This window comes from Amblyomma maculatum, chromosome 8, assembly GCF_055883805.1.
Source record: "Amblyomma maculatum isolate TAMU_Amacu chromosome 8, ASM5588380v1, whole genome shotgun sequence".
Lineage (NCBI taxonomy): Eukaryota > Metazoa > Arthropoda > Arachnida > Ixodida > Ixodidae > Amblyomma > Amblyomma maculatum.
The window spans coordinates 86,100,661-86,115,824 of record NC_139351.1 but is presented as its reverse complement, the minus strand read 5'-3'; the positions used below and the strand labels follow the sequence as shown (position 1 = coordinate 86,115,824).

Genomic DNA, 15,164 nt, shown 5'->3' with positions numbered 1-15,164 from the left:
GCTATCATGCTCGCTTTTTTTCCCTATATCTTTTTGTTTTAGATTGGTTAACTATACCATCATTCCATTTATTGAATTTGTTCCTACATTACTAACATTGTCCCTTTTCTGCCTTTAAGCCACCAATTTTCCAATTGTTTTGTGCTAGCTTTCACCGCTGGTTCATTCACCAGACCACTGGTATCTCTAAACCCCAGGGCCTCAAAAAGAGCAACTGCGCCTGCATCGACTTCCAGATGGATACCATCACATTCGAGTATACGATGGTTGTTTCTATAGATTTACCACATACTGCACATGTGTCATCTTCATCAAATTTCTTTTTGTAGCTGCGTGTTCTAAGGCGATATAGCTTCAAAAAGCAGGGAATTGCCTCTTGAGTTATCAAAGAAAGCTTCCTTCCTGATCTGCCTTTCCCACTTTCGGTATAGTTCTACACTCTACTTCTTTTCCATAGAATTTATCCAATTTTTACCTTGTTTTTCACCTATTACTTAATGCTCTTTGTTCATCCTTGTGACCAGTATACTTAGTGGTTAGTATCCTAGCTCTTTTCCTCCAGTGCGAGTCGCTTTTTAGGTATAGGTATTTAATTAATTTAGCTGCCCACCTGTTACTGTCCAATTTCCTCAGGCGTTGCTCATGTTTTACTGCGCTTCCTGTACTTTGAATGATGCCCAGCCCATACCTCCCTGTGCCGCCTCGTTTATGATTTTGCTGTGGGCATCCAGTGCCAATCGTCCGATGGCGCTCTCATTTATTTTTAATGTCTACAGTACCTCTTTTAGGCACAAAACCACATTTCCAAAAGTAAGCCCGGACACCATAATTCTTTTCCAAATACCCCTCAGCACCTGATACCTATTTATCCCCACATTGTCCTATGCTTATCATCCCGGTGTTTCTCCACCTGTTTGCCCTAAGTGATTGCTCATGCTTTTCAATGTATGCCAATCCTTCATTTACTCATATCCCGATATAGACAAGCATCAGGCCGTGATGTCAGTGGAGATGCGGCGGCGCTGGTGACAGCAGTGACTTTCGTGGTGTAGGCAAAAGCCCAAACTGTCTGCATTGGATGCGCTGCGCTTGCTGCGTTTTCGGGCATAATTCCCGATATTTCTGCAAGCTGTGGTGCGGTTGATTGCGCCACGAGGCACAAAAAACAAAATGGCACTTGTTTTAACATGTTTCTTGCGGTCTGATAAAGATGAGAGCGAAGGGCAGCGGCGTTGAGCACGAAAAATTGACTTCGGTGACGGATTACCTTCGCGGCTAACATGCGTTGCACTTCTGCACTGCAACTAGATGAGTTCGTTTGCAACCCTTAATTGTCGTGATTACTTTTTGGCGGCACGACGAAGAGCGCAATAACAATAAACGCCTGCAGCTCGTGCCCGTTTTGATATACTATCAAGTCATAAGAAGTTCAAACGCGATATATTCCGTGTGCGTATGATCCCGCAGGAAAGCTGCACTGTGAGTTCCATTTACCTGCAGTATTGCCCGTGCATGTATTCACACAGAAAGACGCAAAAGCTGCTGCGAAGGTAATTGCAATTACCTTGAGCGGTCACTCCAGTGCGATATTGCCGATATAACAGGCCTGCGGACTTAATTGTAAAGTAGTTTTTCTTTGCTTTTACTTTCGCGAGTTTCGAGTGATTCTTTATCACCGGTTCTATAGTAACATCAATATGGTCCGGGCAGTCCCGCAGCGTTATTTCTCAGTCTTAAATTTTCTTTTTGAAGGTCATTAAGATCCTGACGAACGTGCAAATTAAATATCCACGTACAACCTAGCTCTGGTCAAGCAGGATATTTAAGTATATATAGTACATGGAGTTTAATGTCCCAAAGTGGAATCGGCTATGAGTGTAAAATAAACATAATAGATGACGCACATTCGAATAAATTTCCAAGTATATTCAAAAACATCAGCAGGGTGCGCAAATTTCGCTGCAATCGATCGTGGAGAATGTTAATTTGCATCTGCACTCATGCGTCTCTCCTAGAGAGCAAAGAAAAAAATGAGAGCATTAATTCTTACAGGCCTTCATGTATATATTAACCTGTGAATGACCTTGGCTAAATATGTAAGATGAGACAGACGTCAAACGTCTTTTTTATCGAGCAGGCGAAAACAAGTTGGCAGTGCACTATGCGAACATGTTACAAATTACTAAAAGATAGAGTTATTGGTTTGGTTTGGTTTGGTTTGTGGGGTTTAACGTCCCAAAGCGACTCAGGCTATGAGAGACGCCGTAGTGAAGGACTCCGGAAATTTTGACCACCTGGGGTTCTTTAACGTGCACTGACATCGCACAGCACACGGGCACCTTTCTTTCCGCCATCGAAAAGCTGCCGCCGAGGCCGGGATTCGATCCCGCGCCCTTGGGAACAGTAGTCGAGCGCCGTAACCACTGCGCCACCCCGGCGGGGTAAGATAGAGTTATTAAATATGAAATTCTATGACTCAAGTTGGCGGTAAAGTGAGCTAGAAATGTAATTTCTAGTTCACTTTATATAGTTGCCGATAATATTGTTCCTTAATTGAAAATGCTTGAAGCAGCTAGAAAGGCGCACAGGCAAGAATCGGCATTTGAAAACACACTTCCAGTCATTCACGTCGTCGTCCTCCTTGCATGCGCTAGGAATAGGCCCCGGAGTTGAGCAATGTTGACTATTAGTCTTTATTGTACATTGCGCTTTCTCGTTTTAATTTAACCTAATCAGTCACTGCAGTCGCCTACGCACTGCAGCTGCGCACTGTTGAGGCCATGGATTAGGAAGACAATGCAGCGCTCTTCGCCAGGTAATTCCACAAGAAATTGGCTGATAACGTGCTGAAATACTCTCCAGGCATAAACCAAACTATTTCTACGCAGAAGCGAAGCTTATGCTTCAGAATATTCGCACGCGCAAACTGATTTCGAAGGCAGCGTCGCTTGGCGCAGTGTGGGCACGCTGCGCTTTTGCCTACACCCCATGTCGCTGCCGATCGCAGCGCCACCTTTGTTTACAAACATGACACTTGTCTATTTATATTCTGCCACTCTGGGTATTTCATGGCCTTGTATTTTAAAACCCTGATAAGTTGAGCCGTCGAAAATCATCAGACCCGACTTAACTGTGCTAAAACTGAAGCCTAGAGCATCTCCTTCCCCTCCACAATACTTAACAGCACGATATCGTCTGCATACATTAAACCGGGGAGGTGCTGCTCTACGACTTTTCCACCTCATCTATATGACATGTTAAAACCTAGGTTACTTTCTTGTATCCTAAGTTCCATATTGATCATATAATGCATGAACAGCAGGGGTGATATACGACAATCCTATCTTAATCCTTTGCATACCTTGACAGCGTCCGTACTTATTTCTTCCCATGTAATTTCTTTGTTATCCCAATATATTCCCTGTAAGAAATCTGTTATCTCATGACTGATACCTCCTTTTTTTAATATGTTCCACAGGGGATCCCTGTTTACATTTTCATATGCCCCTTTTATGTCAAGGCCAAATACAAAGGTTTGTTTTCCACTAGATATTTCGATGCACTGGGTAAGCACAAACAGGCTATCATCTAAGCGCCTACCATTTCTAAAGCCGTTCTGAGGTTCTCCAAGTATTGTCTTACTTTCTACCCATGATTGCATCTTCAATTGCACTGGCTGCATGGCCAACATGTATACAACAGATATGTTATGGTAATCGGCCTGTAGGATTTTATATGCATCCTATCTCCTTCCCCTTTATAAATCAAATTCATTATACTCTGCCACCAGCTGTCCAGAATTTGCTTATTCGTTACCACTGTTTCCAAAGCTTTTAACCTTGCCTTACTTGGACAAAGTTCATTAACTAGCTTGATTGAATTTTATCTATCTGTAAATGTGCTTTAATGAATATTTTTTTCCGCCTTTTTCCAGTTTAGATTCGTCAGTTCTAAGCTGCTTTGTATTTGGTTACCTTGTGTTGCTCCCCGATTTGTGGCAATTACCCTATCGTTGATCTTAAATGACTCGGCTAAACTGATGTAATATAGTTCAGTATTGTCTCCCTTTAAACAATTTCTCTCGTTATCTTGAATCCGTTCCTGCTTTGATTCTATTATCTAACCAGCTTATATGGTTCCAGAATTTTCTGGGTTCACCTCTAGTGGCATGTGGATTTCAGCCATCCAGGACTGCTTGATTTTACTTTGCACAAGGGCCTGTACATAGTTTCTTTTGTCGATACGATTCCCATTTTTGGTCTATTTCCTCCCGAGATACCTGTGCTTTCTTTGCATCTTGGTGTTCCCTTGAAGCTACCCATCATTGTTCAATGGCTTCCCCGATTTTCTTATTCCACCTGCTCCGTGGCTTCCTCTTTCCATTCCAGCGGTTTGCTACTTTAACCTCAATTTTTCTCCTTATCCTTGCGAGTAGTTATACCTGTTCTTAATCTCAGTCTTCCATGGGGCTTTTCTCTATTGCTTCCTCTATGTCTGCTGCTATCAGCGCTATTTCATTGTCATTTAATTTTGTGTTCACTTTTTGTCTAGGTTCCATTTCTCTTTTCAACAAGGGACCCATCTGCAGACTAATAGGTTTAAGATAACTTCCCAGACTACACTCCCCTTCATCCTATTTCCATTTTTGCAAGCTTGCTATAAATTCCCTACGACATTAGACAGTAGTCAATGGTGTTCTGCCTGTTCTGGAATTCCCATGTGATTTGTCCCTCACATTTTATTTCTCTGTTTACAATAACTAGGTTGTATCGCTCACAGTAATCTAGCATTAGCTTCCCGTTACAATCCGTGTATCCATCCAGATCGTCGATGTGGCCATTCATGTCCGCAACTAAAATAATATCGGCCCCGTCTCCAAAACTGGCTTATATCGTCAATGAGACATTCAACGAGATCCTTGTTTTCTCGCCTGCATTGGTGTCCTGTTCCTAAATAAACTACTCCTAGCCATATCCTTAGGCCCGCAATTGTTCCTGAAACCCAGATATGCTCTTTGCAACATGATTTTATTCTTTGCTAATTTGTACCTTCATGTATCAACATACCTACCTCTCCCCACTTTTTCTCCATTCTCGTTCTGTTGCACCCTTCCCTAATGCAGCCTTCTATAAATGGTGGATTTCTAGACCCGAAATGAGTCTCACGAGCGTACACGCCTATTTTGTCGTCCTTCAACTACTGTTCTATCTCTAGCCATTTCACTGTTTCTACACACTTGCATGTTTATGTAGCTGATCCTAGTGTTAAATCTCTTTTTGTACTTTTCTTTCTGGACATCCTCTTTGCTATTTTGTTGGGCCCAGCCTCCGTTATTACGCTTCTCTCTGCTTCACTTTCAAATGCCCCTGTGCCTGGAGCCCTCGCAAACCTCCTAAAAAAGCTACAGCCCTGCCCGCCAGGCGCCAGCCGATCTCTGCTTCCAACCTTCTGTTAAAATAGATGCCATCTCGTTAAAAACCTTTGCCAAAACCTGCTCTATGCACCTCCCTATTTACATCAACCACTTCAAAACAGTTCTCTAGGCTTAACATATGTGATTAACAGTCACCATATCCTTTTCAAGCTTTCCGTTCATTCCTAGCACCTCCGATACTATGCACACAATGATCTAATGCACTGTGCACATGAGAATGCCACACGAGCGCCCCCTACTGGCAAGGCTGGTGATCACGTATACACAGAATTTATTGACACATAAAGGAAGCATTTTTCGTTCTGCTGGCGATCACACGTGCAAGAAAGTATTGTCGTCGAGCAGTGCTTCACCACAGCATAATTAGTACTGGGAAATTGTTTCGCCAAAAGGCACAGACGTTACTGACATTGCCAGGCAGTTTGCTTTGGTTTTGATCAGCTTGCCAGCGACTGAAGCGACAACGCAGGAATCAGCAGCAGCCATAAAAATCGTCAGGTGGTGTGCAGGAAATGTCAACTGGTATGCCACGTTGAACAAAGGAACTGATTGCCATGAAGATGCTGCTCTCAGTCCAGTTTGCCAGCGCCGTGAGCAAAGCTGGCGTTCGGAAAAGAAATGTTTTAGTAGAGAATTATACCATGGCGCGATCACCCATCGTGGCCTGCTACGGCTCGGTTTCCGTGCTCAGCACACTCTCCCTCAAGACCAGACGTGGCTGATGCCTGTTCATGTGCCGATTGGTCCCGACAAGAATGTTGGTCCCAACACGGCTGGCCTACGCACCGCTGTCAGGCATGTGGCGCCATCTGCGACTGTCAAGCAAATCTGGGCATGTAAAGCTGTGGCCGCCGCGATCAGATGATCTGTCGCGTATCGCAGTTTATTTGCTTACATAACTTGTACAAATGTCTATCAATAATGATTAAAATGGGAGGATTGCTTGGCAAGTATGAGGTGCTAGTAGAAGTGATTACAGCGATACAAGCTTTCTTTCCCAGTCACTTTGCTGCTGCTGCCAGGTATGACGCACCTGGCGTCCAACGTTTATTACAATATTAACCCGTTTTGAATCGCTATCGACTGCCGTCGCTTTGACATGAAACCACCTAAGCCTAGTGACGTCTAGGACAGGCGGGGAGCGATACAGTTCGCCTCTCGGTGCGCCATTACCGAAAGTTCTGCACTTGTGCAGGCATGCTGTTGGGGCCCGTGCATAGCGGGCAGTCTCCAGATGTACACCAAGTTCAAGTTGTACGAGTCCGGCGTAAAACAAAGAGTAAATTCTGCTTCCCCTTTTTTGGAGTTGATCGGCGTGACCCAAGCTCTGCGCTTGAAAATCACGCTGACCACGGAATCAACGCAGGTAAAGGAAGTGTAATATGCAACAATGAAAACAGTTTGAAAGGCATTCAAGTCAAGCGAGCAGAAGTGCAGAACATTCCCGGTAAGCTATCCTGTGTCGTCAATGCTCATCGCTTTGCTTACTCCATGTCACAGCTGTTTGATGACGCCATTGTATTTACCTATGTACACATTTTCGTCACAGATGTCAGTGTCGGTGAGTTAAGAAAAACAGAGAATGTGCAAGGCTCATATTTAAAATCAAATCAAAATATCTTCGTAGCAATGTGAGAGGTTGGGATTGCTTGAGCAGCATCTCTGTATACCTAGGAAACCAATCGTATTCCTTCCAACGCTTCAAAAATTGGTGTCTATACTCCATTAAGAAATATTAGGTTGCAGCTATTTATGCTTAGCAGTGGAGCTCTATAAGAACTTGGGAATGCTATTCTAAGACAGTCTCAAAAAAAGCACACTGTGCCAATCAAAGGTGCAGGCTGGGCTTTTTATCTGCCTACCCTAACTTGTGTCTCAAAGAACATTCAGAGTAAATATTATCATCTTTAGTTCCAATGAATGCATCATAATTTTCAAGGAATATGAAAGTTTGTTTTCTAACAGAAGTTGGAAAACAGAAAGTCAACACTTCCATACTTTATCCAGCAGTATCTATGGTCAAGAATCAGTCTCTAAAAATGAAAAGTGAGAATTCAGGGTTTAAGTTAATTGCACAGAGCAATAAACAGCATGAGGAAGCAACATGCACATAACGGATAGAGGTAGGTCACTTCTAACCAAAAAGAGCCAGAACACTGAGCAGTCAAGTAAATGCGTCATAAAAGCAAAAATGGAGCCCAACGTGATGGAAGGCAGTTTGCATGCCTCTAGGTGTTCCAAACACTGGTGGTAAACACTCTTATCCACTTAAAGTCTCCTTTAAGGGTGCAGCAGCTATGACGTTCAATACAGTTTAAAACAACGACGGACATCCATGAAAAATTATGATAGTTTGGCAAGTTGAAAATCCATCCTATAAGCCATGCCTGTGATTGCAATCTGTGTGCCTGCAATCTTTAGTGCAGCGAGAAGCATGTGATCAAACCATATCCTTATGGGCTAGCATCAACCTTCTTCAAAACACTTGTTAAAGCCATTAAATGCCCAGAACACCACAAAAATGCACACAGATAACAAACAACAGCAAATCACTACATGTCAGAACTCGTCCAACCATATCGGGTAGCAAGGCAAAAAGGAAATTCAACTCATATCACAGAGGAACCTTCACTAAGAAGAACCAAGTGCAATTATAACAAAAAGAGGGAAATTTATGCTAAGGGATCAATGCACGACATTCATAAAAAGTGTAGGCATTGTAGCACAACGCATAATGTTTAGAATGCACCAATGACACTAGCCAAATAATTTATTTGCGTGCATTTTTTCTAAGTATTCACTGAAGATCATGAAAGGTTATCATTAAGGCGGCAGTTTCAAACAAGATAAATGATTAGCACAAAGGTGTGTTTTTAAAGCACATCATTATGACTAATATATCTCACACGAACACTTCCGATCCTCATTGAACTCTACCTGCATCACAGTTTTCAAGAAGGATTGAAGCATTCGGTGCTACACTACCGTTTTGAATGACCACTGAGAAGTTTCCTTTGCGTGCGCTGGATAACATCGAGGGTGGTGACACCCGCTATCGAATGTGCTTTAAAACTCAAGAACGCTTGAGGAAGCAGCTTCGATCCAAGCAGGCTTGGGCTCGTATTCCTTTGAAAGTGGTCGTGTGACAACCTCAACCAACATTGAGTTGAATGCAGGTAGAGTTCAATGATGATCAAAAGTGTTCATGTGACAGAAGTACAAGATCATCTTTTCCAGCAACTGCCACTCAAGTTAGAGATATGACTTTGATATTCTAGTAATAGGGCAGAGTATGATGGATCCCGCTTTGTAGAGAAAGAATGGGCATCATAGTTTGCGAGCTGCTCAAAAGAATTTGTTATTTATGAGCATGCTTGGCTTTTTTTTCCTGCATGAAAACAGGCAGTTTTTACCTTTAATTTACAAAGTCCACAAGCATATATGAGAGATTGTACTGAAAGGAACCAGATTTCAGTATAAGAGCATTGTACATGCACCATGATTCAAGTGAAAGCATTTTCCCTTGCACTTCATTATAATTGCGAAAAGCAAATTTCACCAAGTTGGTTAAAAAAAGAACATCTCTAAGGTAACCGTATCAACAGCAACAATCAGTAACGTAATATACAGTGGCTCAAACACACCTTCATCAGAAATAACCATGATTGCCATCCTACAGCCCCTTGATCCTAAAATTTTTTCTACCCATGCTTTCACTGACTCTAATTAAAATGTTTAAGTAGGATATTATGTTTTCATCTTGGTTAAAACTGATTCAGCTAATTACTTTGACACAATTAATTTCCACCCACTGTGCACAGAAAGCCAAACCATTAAGATGAGTGGCCATGCTTATTGACAGGTTACAGATATAAAGCCACTGAATTATAGAGGCTGCAGGTGATTTCCATCTTGGCTCGTCAGACATTGCCTGCAAAATAAAATATATGACAGTGTTAGTGCAAGCTACAAATGGAACAAACAGCAGTGCTGGGCCCGTATTCCGAGTTAGCATTGTTATCAAATTGTCGCTATCTCACGTGACCTCGAGTCATCTGATTGGTCGAAACACCGGAACCGGGTGTTGCCACTACAATTTGATAATGACGCAAACTCGAAATACGGGCCCTGGTGTGCTTTGTCTCAACAGCTACGCACAACGGACATTGCACATGACGAGTCAGCCTTTATTTTTCGAGAAATAAATTCTACAAAGTATAAATAAAAGCAAAAACCCTACTAATACTGTATTCTAAAATATGAATGGCAAGTTTCCAATGAGGCTGTTGTACTAAAACATCGCCACAAGTGGCACCTCTGATAATACTCTTCATCTCAGTTGAAGTTCTCTAGCTAGCTGTCCAGGCAAAAAGGGATACCCATAACACTGCACACATTTAGACCATCAGCTGAACAGGCTGACAGCAATCATTTCAAAACCTTTATTGGGAAAGTTGCATTCCTTGTCCGCTCAATACCGGATGATGCCTGAAAAATGAAAATTCAAAATTAGCCAAAGCAGTGAAGACTCCAACGATAAGAATATTGTGCATGTTGGATTTTGTCACACTTAGGAGCTACCATGTGCTGAACACAGGTTGAAAAAAGCCATTATGCAAGACGGCTGTAAAAGTTCTGCAGTCTTCTTTATAAATGGCTCCTTCTTCGAAGAACCTAACACTTGTGATACGTCTAGTGCAGTCTCCAATAGGAGTAAACTGACATAGAAAAGAATGAGTTTGGTATGAATTCTGTAAAATGATTCTTTATTTCTGAAGTTTCCTGAGTTGAAAAAAAAGAAAAAATGGTTTATCTTGACCACTTAGCTACACAGATCCCAAAGAGGCCTACCTCAGTTCATGAGTATGAAATTTCCGTAAGGTGTGCACACTTAGGGTCCGAATAAAATATGATCTTTGCAGCCAGGCATTCCCTTTACACAGGCTCACAGGCGAAATCGGCTTGGCCTCCTCACCCCATAAATCCAGACTAGTCATGACATGGCTGCAACCATGGTGGAAGAAAGAGAGGTGCTTCGACGACGCGACAGCGCTACAGCGAGGTAGCGGCCCTTAGTCTGACCGGAAGAAAGGGCCACAGCTAGGGGCAGCATATGTTCTGGGGGGCCATCCTCTTCACCGATTCCACTGGCGTGCCTATAGAGCAGTGGCACACGCGTTGATATTTTCCCACTTCAATCAGCATTAAAATACCCTAACCTAGAAGCGTTTCCGTTTTCGCTATTTATTTGCCAATTTCTTAGCAGGCAGAAGCTTTCTTACCGATTACTGATCAAATAACTCAATTTTCGAGGGAGGAGAGAGAGAGACGCGCTGTCTGCTCTAGCAGACGACACCCTGCGCTCGCCGCCTTGGAGTGCGCTTTGAACTTGCTTCTATCGAATAGTTGCTTCGTGTGGCCAAAAAATAGCAGCATTATGTATCATGCAGCAGATAGCAATGCCTCACAGGTGATGGGCAGCTCATCTGACGTGTGTATAACGATATGCGAGACCACCTCGCACAGTCTTAGATTGCGACTGCAGAGATGCACGTGCTCTGACCCAATATCTACCTTTCGTGCATTTAGCTACCGGAAGGTGCTCTTGCACACCTCAAACGAGAAAGCCAGGTGCTCAACCCGGCCGCTCGTATTTGTAAAATTCTGGACAGGGTAGCAGTTTTCCGAATATACGCTGTAAACTTAAGGCTTACCTCACCATCGACGAATCGCGTTGCATTTCTATGCGCTGAGCATACAGTAAATATGACAGCGCATACCCTAAATTACTAAGTTGCAGTAAAATTGCGACACTTCAGCAGACAAAGACGGTCGAAAAAAAAAAAATAAATAAATAATTAGCGCAATTTGAGAAAGCCGCATAAGGCACTATACGCTATTGTGGTAGCTGAAAAATAACCAGCTGTTACAAAGAGCTAGCCGGCTATCGAACAGCCAAATGACGGCATATGTACCACGGTTTCTGCAAAGCTCCATATGTTCAGCGGTGCTCGGTAACGCAAAGCCAAGCAGCTGCGGAGTAACTTTGAGCCGACAAAGTAATATGGCCCAAGCTGGTCGCAGTGTGTACGTGCGTATCGAGAACAGCATGCAGTGCTGGTTGTGGTTCTTTGTTTGGTACTAGTTTTTATGCACTTTAAGTTTTGTTTAAGTATTCAAGTAGAATGGTGCCGGTTGCCTTAAACGATATAAGCTACCTACTTATATGCCTCACACATGCGTCTTTTGTTGTGAATAAAAATTAAGAAAAAAACTACTACAGACTACAAAGCTTTCTCTGGTTACACATCCCGTATACAAATAAAACAAATGACTGAAGCACCCTAGCTTGAAATTGTGCTATAATGTTTCACTAAGTCATAAAAAAGAAGAAACGCGAATGCATAGGCGAGCCTACGGGCTCTGCTGTTTGAATACCTTGTAGTTATATTTATCTCTGGGTGGCAGCAAAAAACACTAGAGTTGTCCATATTATAAGTGATGTGGTTAGCCTTAATATAGTAGAAAGTCGAGCTAGTTGGTCAGAGATGATTTCTTCTTATCGTGCTTCTCTCCGTGTGGTAGAAGCGCGATGAGAAGAAACTCAGATAGTAAAGCTTGTAGGTGCTTCACGGTGTCTGCTTTTCTTTTCTATCCCGACAGCTTCGGACAACTCGCGCATGTTGGCAGCTGTGGAGGCTAATCTAGTTCTTTTGCACTTCTTTGAATGCCTTTTACCCGGCGCTCACTTGAGTGCTTTGGGCACATATTACATTACCCAACTATCGCGTACACCTCAAAGTTGCATATAAGTTATGAAATCCTTTGTGCGACTCCAGAGTCAAATTATAAACCAGAAAATAGGTAGAAATATAAAAACACATACCTCTAACAAAACAAAAATTGTTTTACGCAGGCGAAAGCCAAAATCAAGCGCCCGTCCCAGGCGCGCCCACAGAAGCTCCAGCGTAAAGAGCAATGAGGCAGGCCCCACAGTAGCAGTGCTGCCCCAGGTGGCCGTGTCACGTGTAAAAGTCGCACTAAGTGGCCGCTCCTCGCACACCATCGGATCACTTCTCTTTCTTCCACTGTGGCTGCAACACTACTGAAGAGGATTTAAATGCCCATCGGACGAGCCAGCACAAGTGTTTACGTGCCACATCGTATGGCCGCAGACTCCTCTGAAGAACACACATACATGATTTCAGAGGGGACACTAGACGTTGAAATGAGACCAGTTCCAAATGCTATAGTCGTACAGCTGTGATTCCAACACATTGGCATGCAGCCTGGGACTGGGCCTGGGGAGATGGCACTGCAACGAATACCTCACTCACCAATTCGGGGGCAGAATGCTTTGTACATGGGCATGGCATTCCACTGCGATAATGGGATTGCCACTGCTGTGGCAGCCTCCTCAGACATTGCGACAAAGGCAAGTGCAGTGGCCCTGCACACTGGGGACCCAGGGGAAGCAGAATGCACCAGTTCAGCTATCGACCATCTGCACCACTTCAAAAACAATGCACAGAAACTTTCTCCATAGCAACATCCCATGCAAGGCCAATATGTGCCTGAAGCATCAACCACTCCGCAACACTCCATAAATGTCCTGTGGTAATCTGGGTATGAGAGTATCTACCATAATCTGCACGCTCACGCATATGTTCATGAAATATTTTCTCAAGCACACACTGACCCGCATTTTAACACGTGAGAGCAGCGACGACAGCATGCCTGACTACACTGTGGTCATGACTTACTGCGAGAGCAGGACCCTTTACCCACCGACTCAATACACACACACGAGAGCATAGTCCAAGGATAGCTCCAGACCAGTTCGTACACCTTGCTGGTAATAATGAGCCACATGGCCTTATGCCCAACTCACTGTTCCAGCTGTCAAGCCCAAGCTGCGGACCTCTACCATTATCTTCAGCTTGTCCACAAGTGCGGCCCGTTGGGCCTATCCTGACCCCAAATTACTCTTACTGGGAGGACGCTCTGCTTACCACCGACTTGATAAACCAGCGAAGACAGGTCACCAGGGAGAGGCGTGAGGTAGACGACTTCTGAACATCTAGGAGCCCTCCCAGGGTGCAAGAGCTACTTTCCTTTTATTTATAGAGTTTATTAGTTCCTTTCTTCACAGCCGATACAGAAATGTTCACTTTGGTTTACCATTTTCTCAGGAACATGAATCTGGTTATTGTACAACGCAGCTGCAAGTACCAAGGGGAAAGTATTTTGTTTTGTTCACATGCCCTGATCACGTTTCATCCCAGCTCAACAGTACTTCATGTACTTCACTCATGAAGGAAGCATAAAACAGCTTTACTAAAGTGTCAGGGGCACATCTCATTTAGTTAGAAAGCAGCAGCTGAATGCATATTTAGAAAGCATACTCTTGTGCTCATGGCTTAAGAAAAGTTGCACATTGCCTCTAGAGCCAACAGAAGGCACTGCGATTTCTAGTTACGCTATTTTGCAAGCCATGAGAATGAATCCTATCAGAGAATAAAATATGATGGCAGTTACTTTGAAAGGCTCCAGCAGCTTGCAGTACCAGGTGTGGCCTGAAGCATTGCAAAGTAGGTTTCGTGGCACGAAAAAATTCAATTTTGATCACCTTCGTCATGCTTTCCAACAGGAGTCCGATAGCGAGGAAAGAAACATCTGAATATAAAGTCTGTTTAAACTACTAACTTCTACCACGGTTTAAAAAAGATGACAACCTGCACGAGTGTTTGAATGGTGCACAGTAGTACACAGTTTTCTTAGGAATGTGAACAGTTTTGATGTGCCAAATTTTACTTTTGTTAAACAGAGAAAGTTGAGCAAGCATTCATATTTCCAACATTAATTATTAAACATTTTTTCTGCGCAAAACATGCACACATTATTTAGAGACATCTGCATTAGTAGCCTTTACAATAACAAGCTATCACATGTTTGAGCTTACAGAAAGCTAGCAAAATTTAACTGGCCTATTACTATACTTCTGCATCATGATGCCAGCATGCCCAAATGTGCTTCTAATGAACGAACTTGGCCAAGAAAAGCTAAGATAAATAAACAGGCAACTGGCCACGGCTTGAGATAGCAAAATCCATTTTGCTTCACTAGAATTGCGAAGGTGCAGCATAAGTGTGACCAAACCATAACTCTTTCTCCGCATAGCATTGGTTTCTTACAGTCACACACACACACAGATGCACATCTCTTATCAAAGTGTGTTATAATGCAAGCAGTCTGTCTCAAAGAGTATCAATATTTTCTTCCATTGGCATTTTCAGTACTGCTGTGTGGTCCCGATACACTGCCCTACTTTAACAAACACTTGCGACAAAGGGGCTTCATTTGAATTATCTTGAACAGTAACAATTCAAGTTCATTCAGCAAAAAACTTCTGAGAACCATATGAGTTCAAGCAGACACAGTGTGGTGACCATCATCAAAGGTGGCTCAATTCTATTATAGCAACTACTAATACAAACTTTCTATGCCAAAATTTCAAATAAACGCTGCTTTGCCACAGTGCTTTACAGCAAACTGGAATTAGGTCCATGAAAATGAGCTATTGAAGCAGGCCTCTGACACATGTTAAGTTGACAAGGGACAAGTGAGGGCGCCGCTCAAAAGCATGAAATATCTGGCAGGGACTTAAAACTACAGAAGCCTGTGAAAACCAGTTTGATTTTTTGCATGTGGATTTGCATATTCCGCTCTG

General features: G+C 43.0%; 1 protein-coding gene across 1 annotated transcript in view; it reads right to left on the bottom strand.

Moving 5' to 3' along the window:
- LOC146181698 (uncharacterized) overlaps positions 1 to 15,164 on the bottom strand; it is a 74,774-nt gene that overhangs the window by 7,378 nt on the left and 52,232 nt on the right. The window contains exon 9 of the mRNA XM_084575833.1: positions 12,772 to 12,946. Coding sequence (XP_084431959.1) covers positions 12,772 to 12,946 — 175 coding nt within the window. The remainder of the gene's footprint in view (positions 1 to 12,771; positions 12,947 to 15,164) is intronic.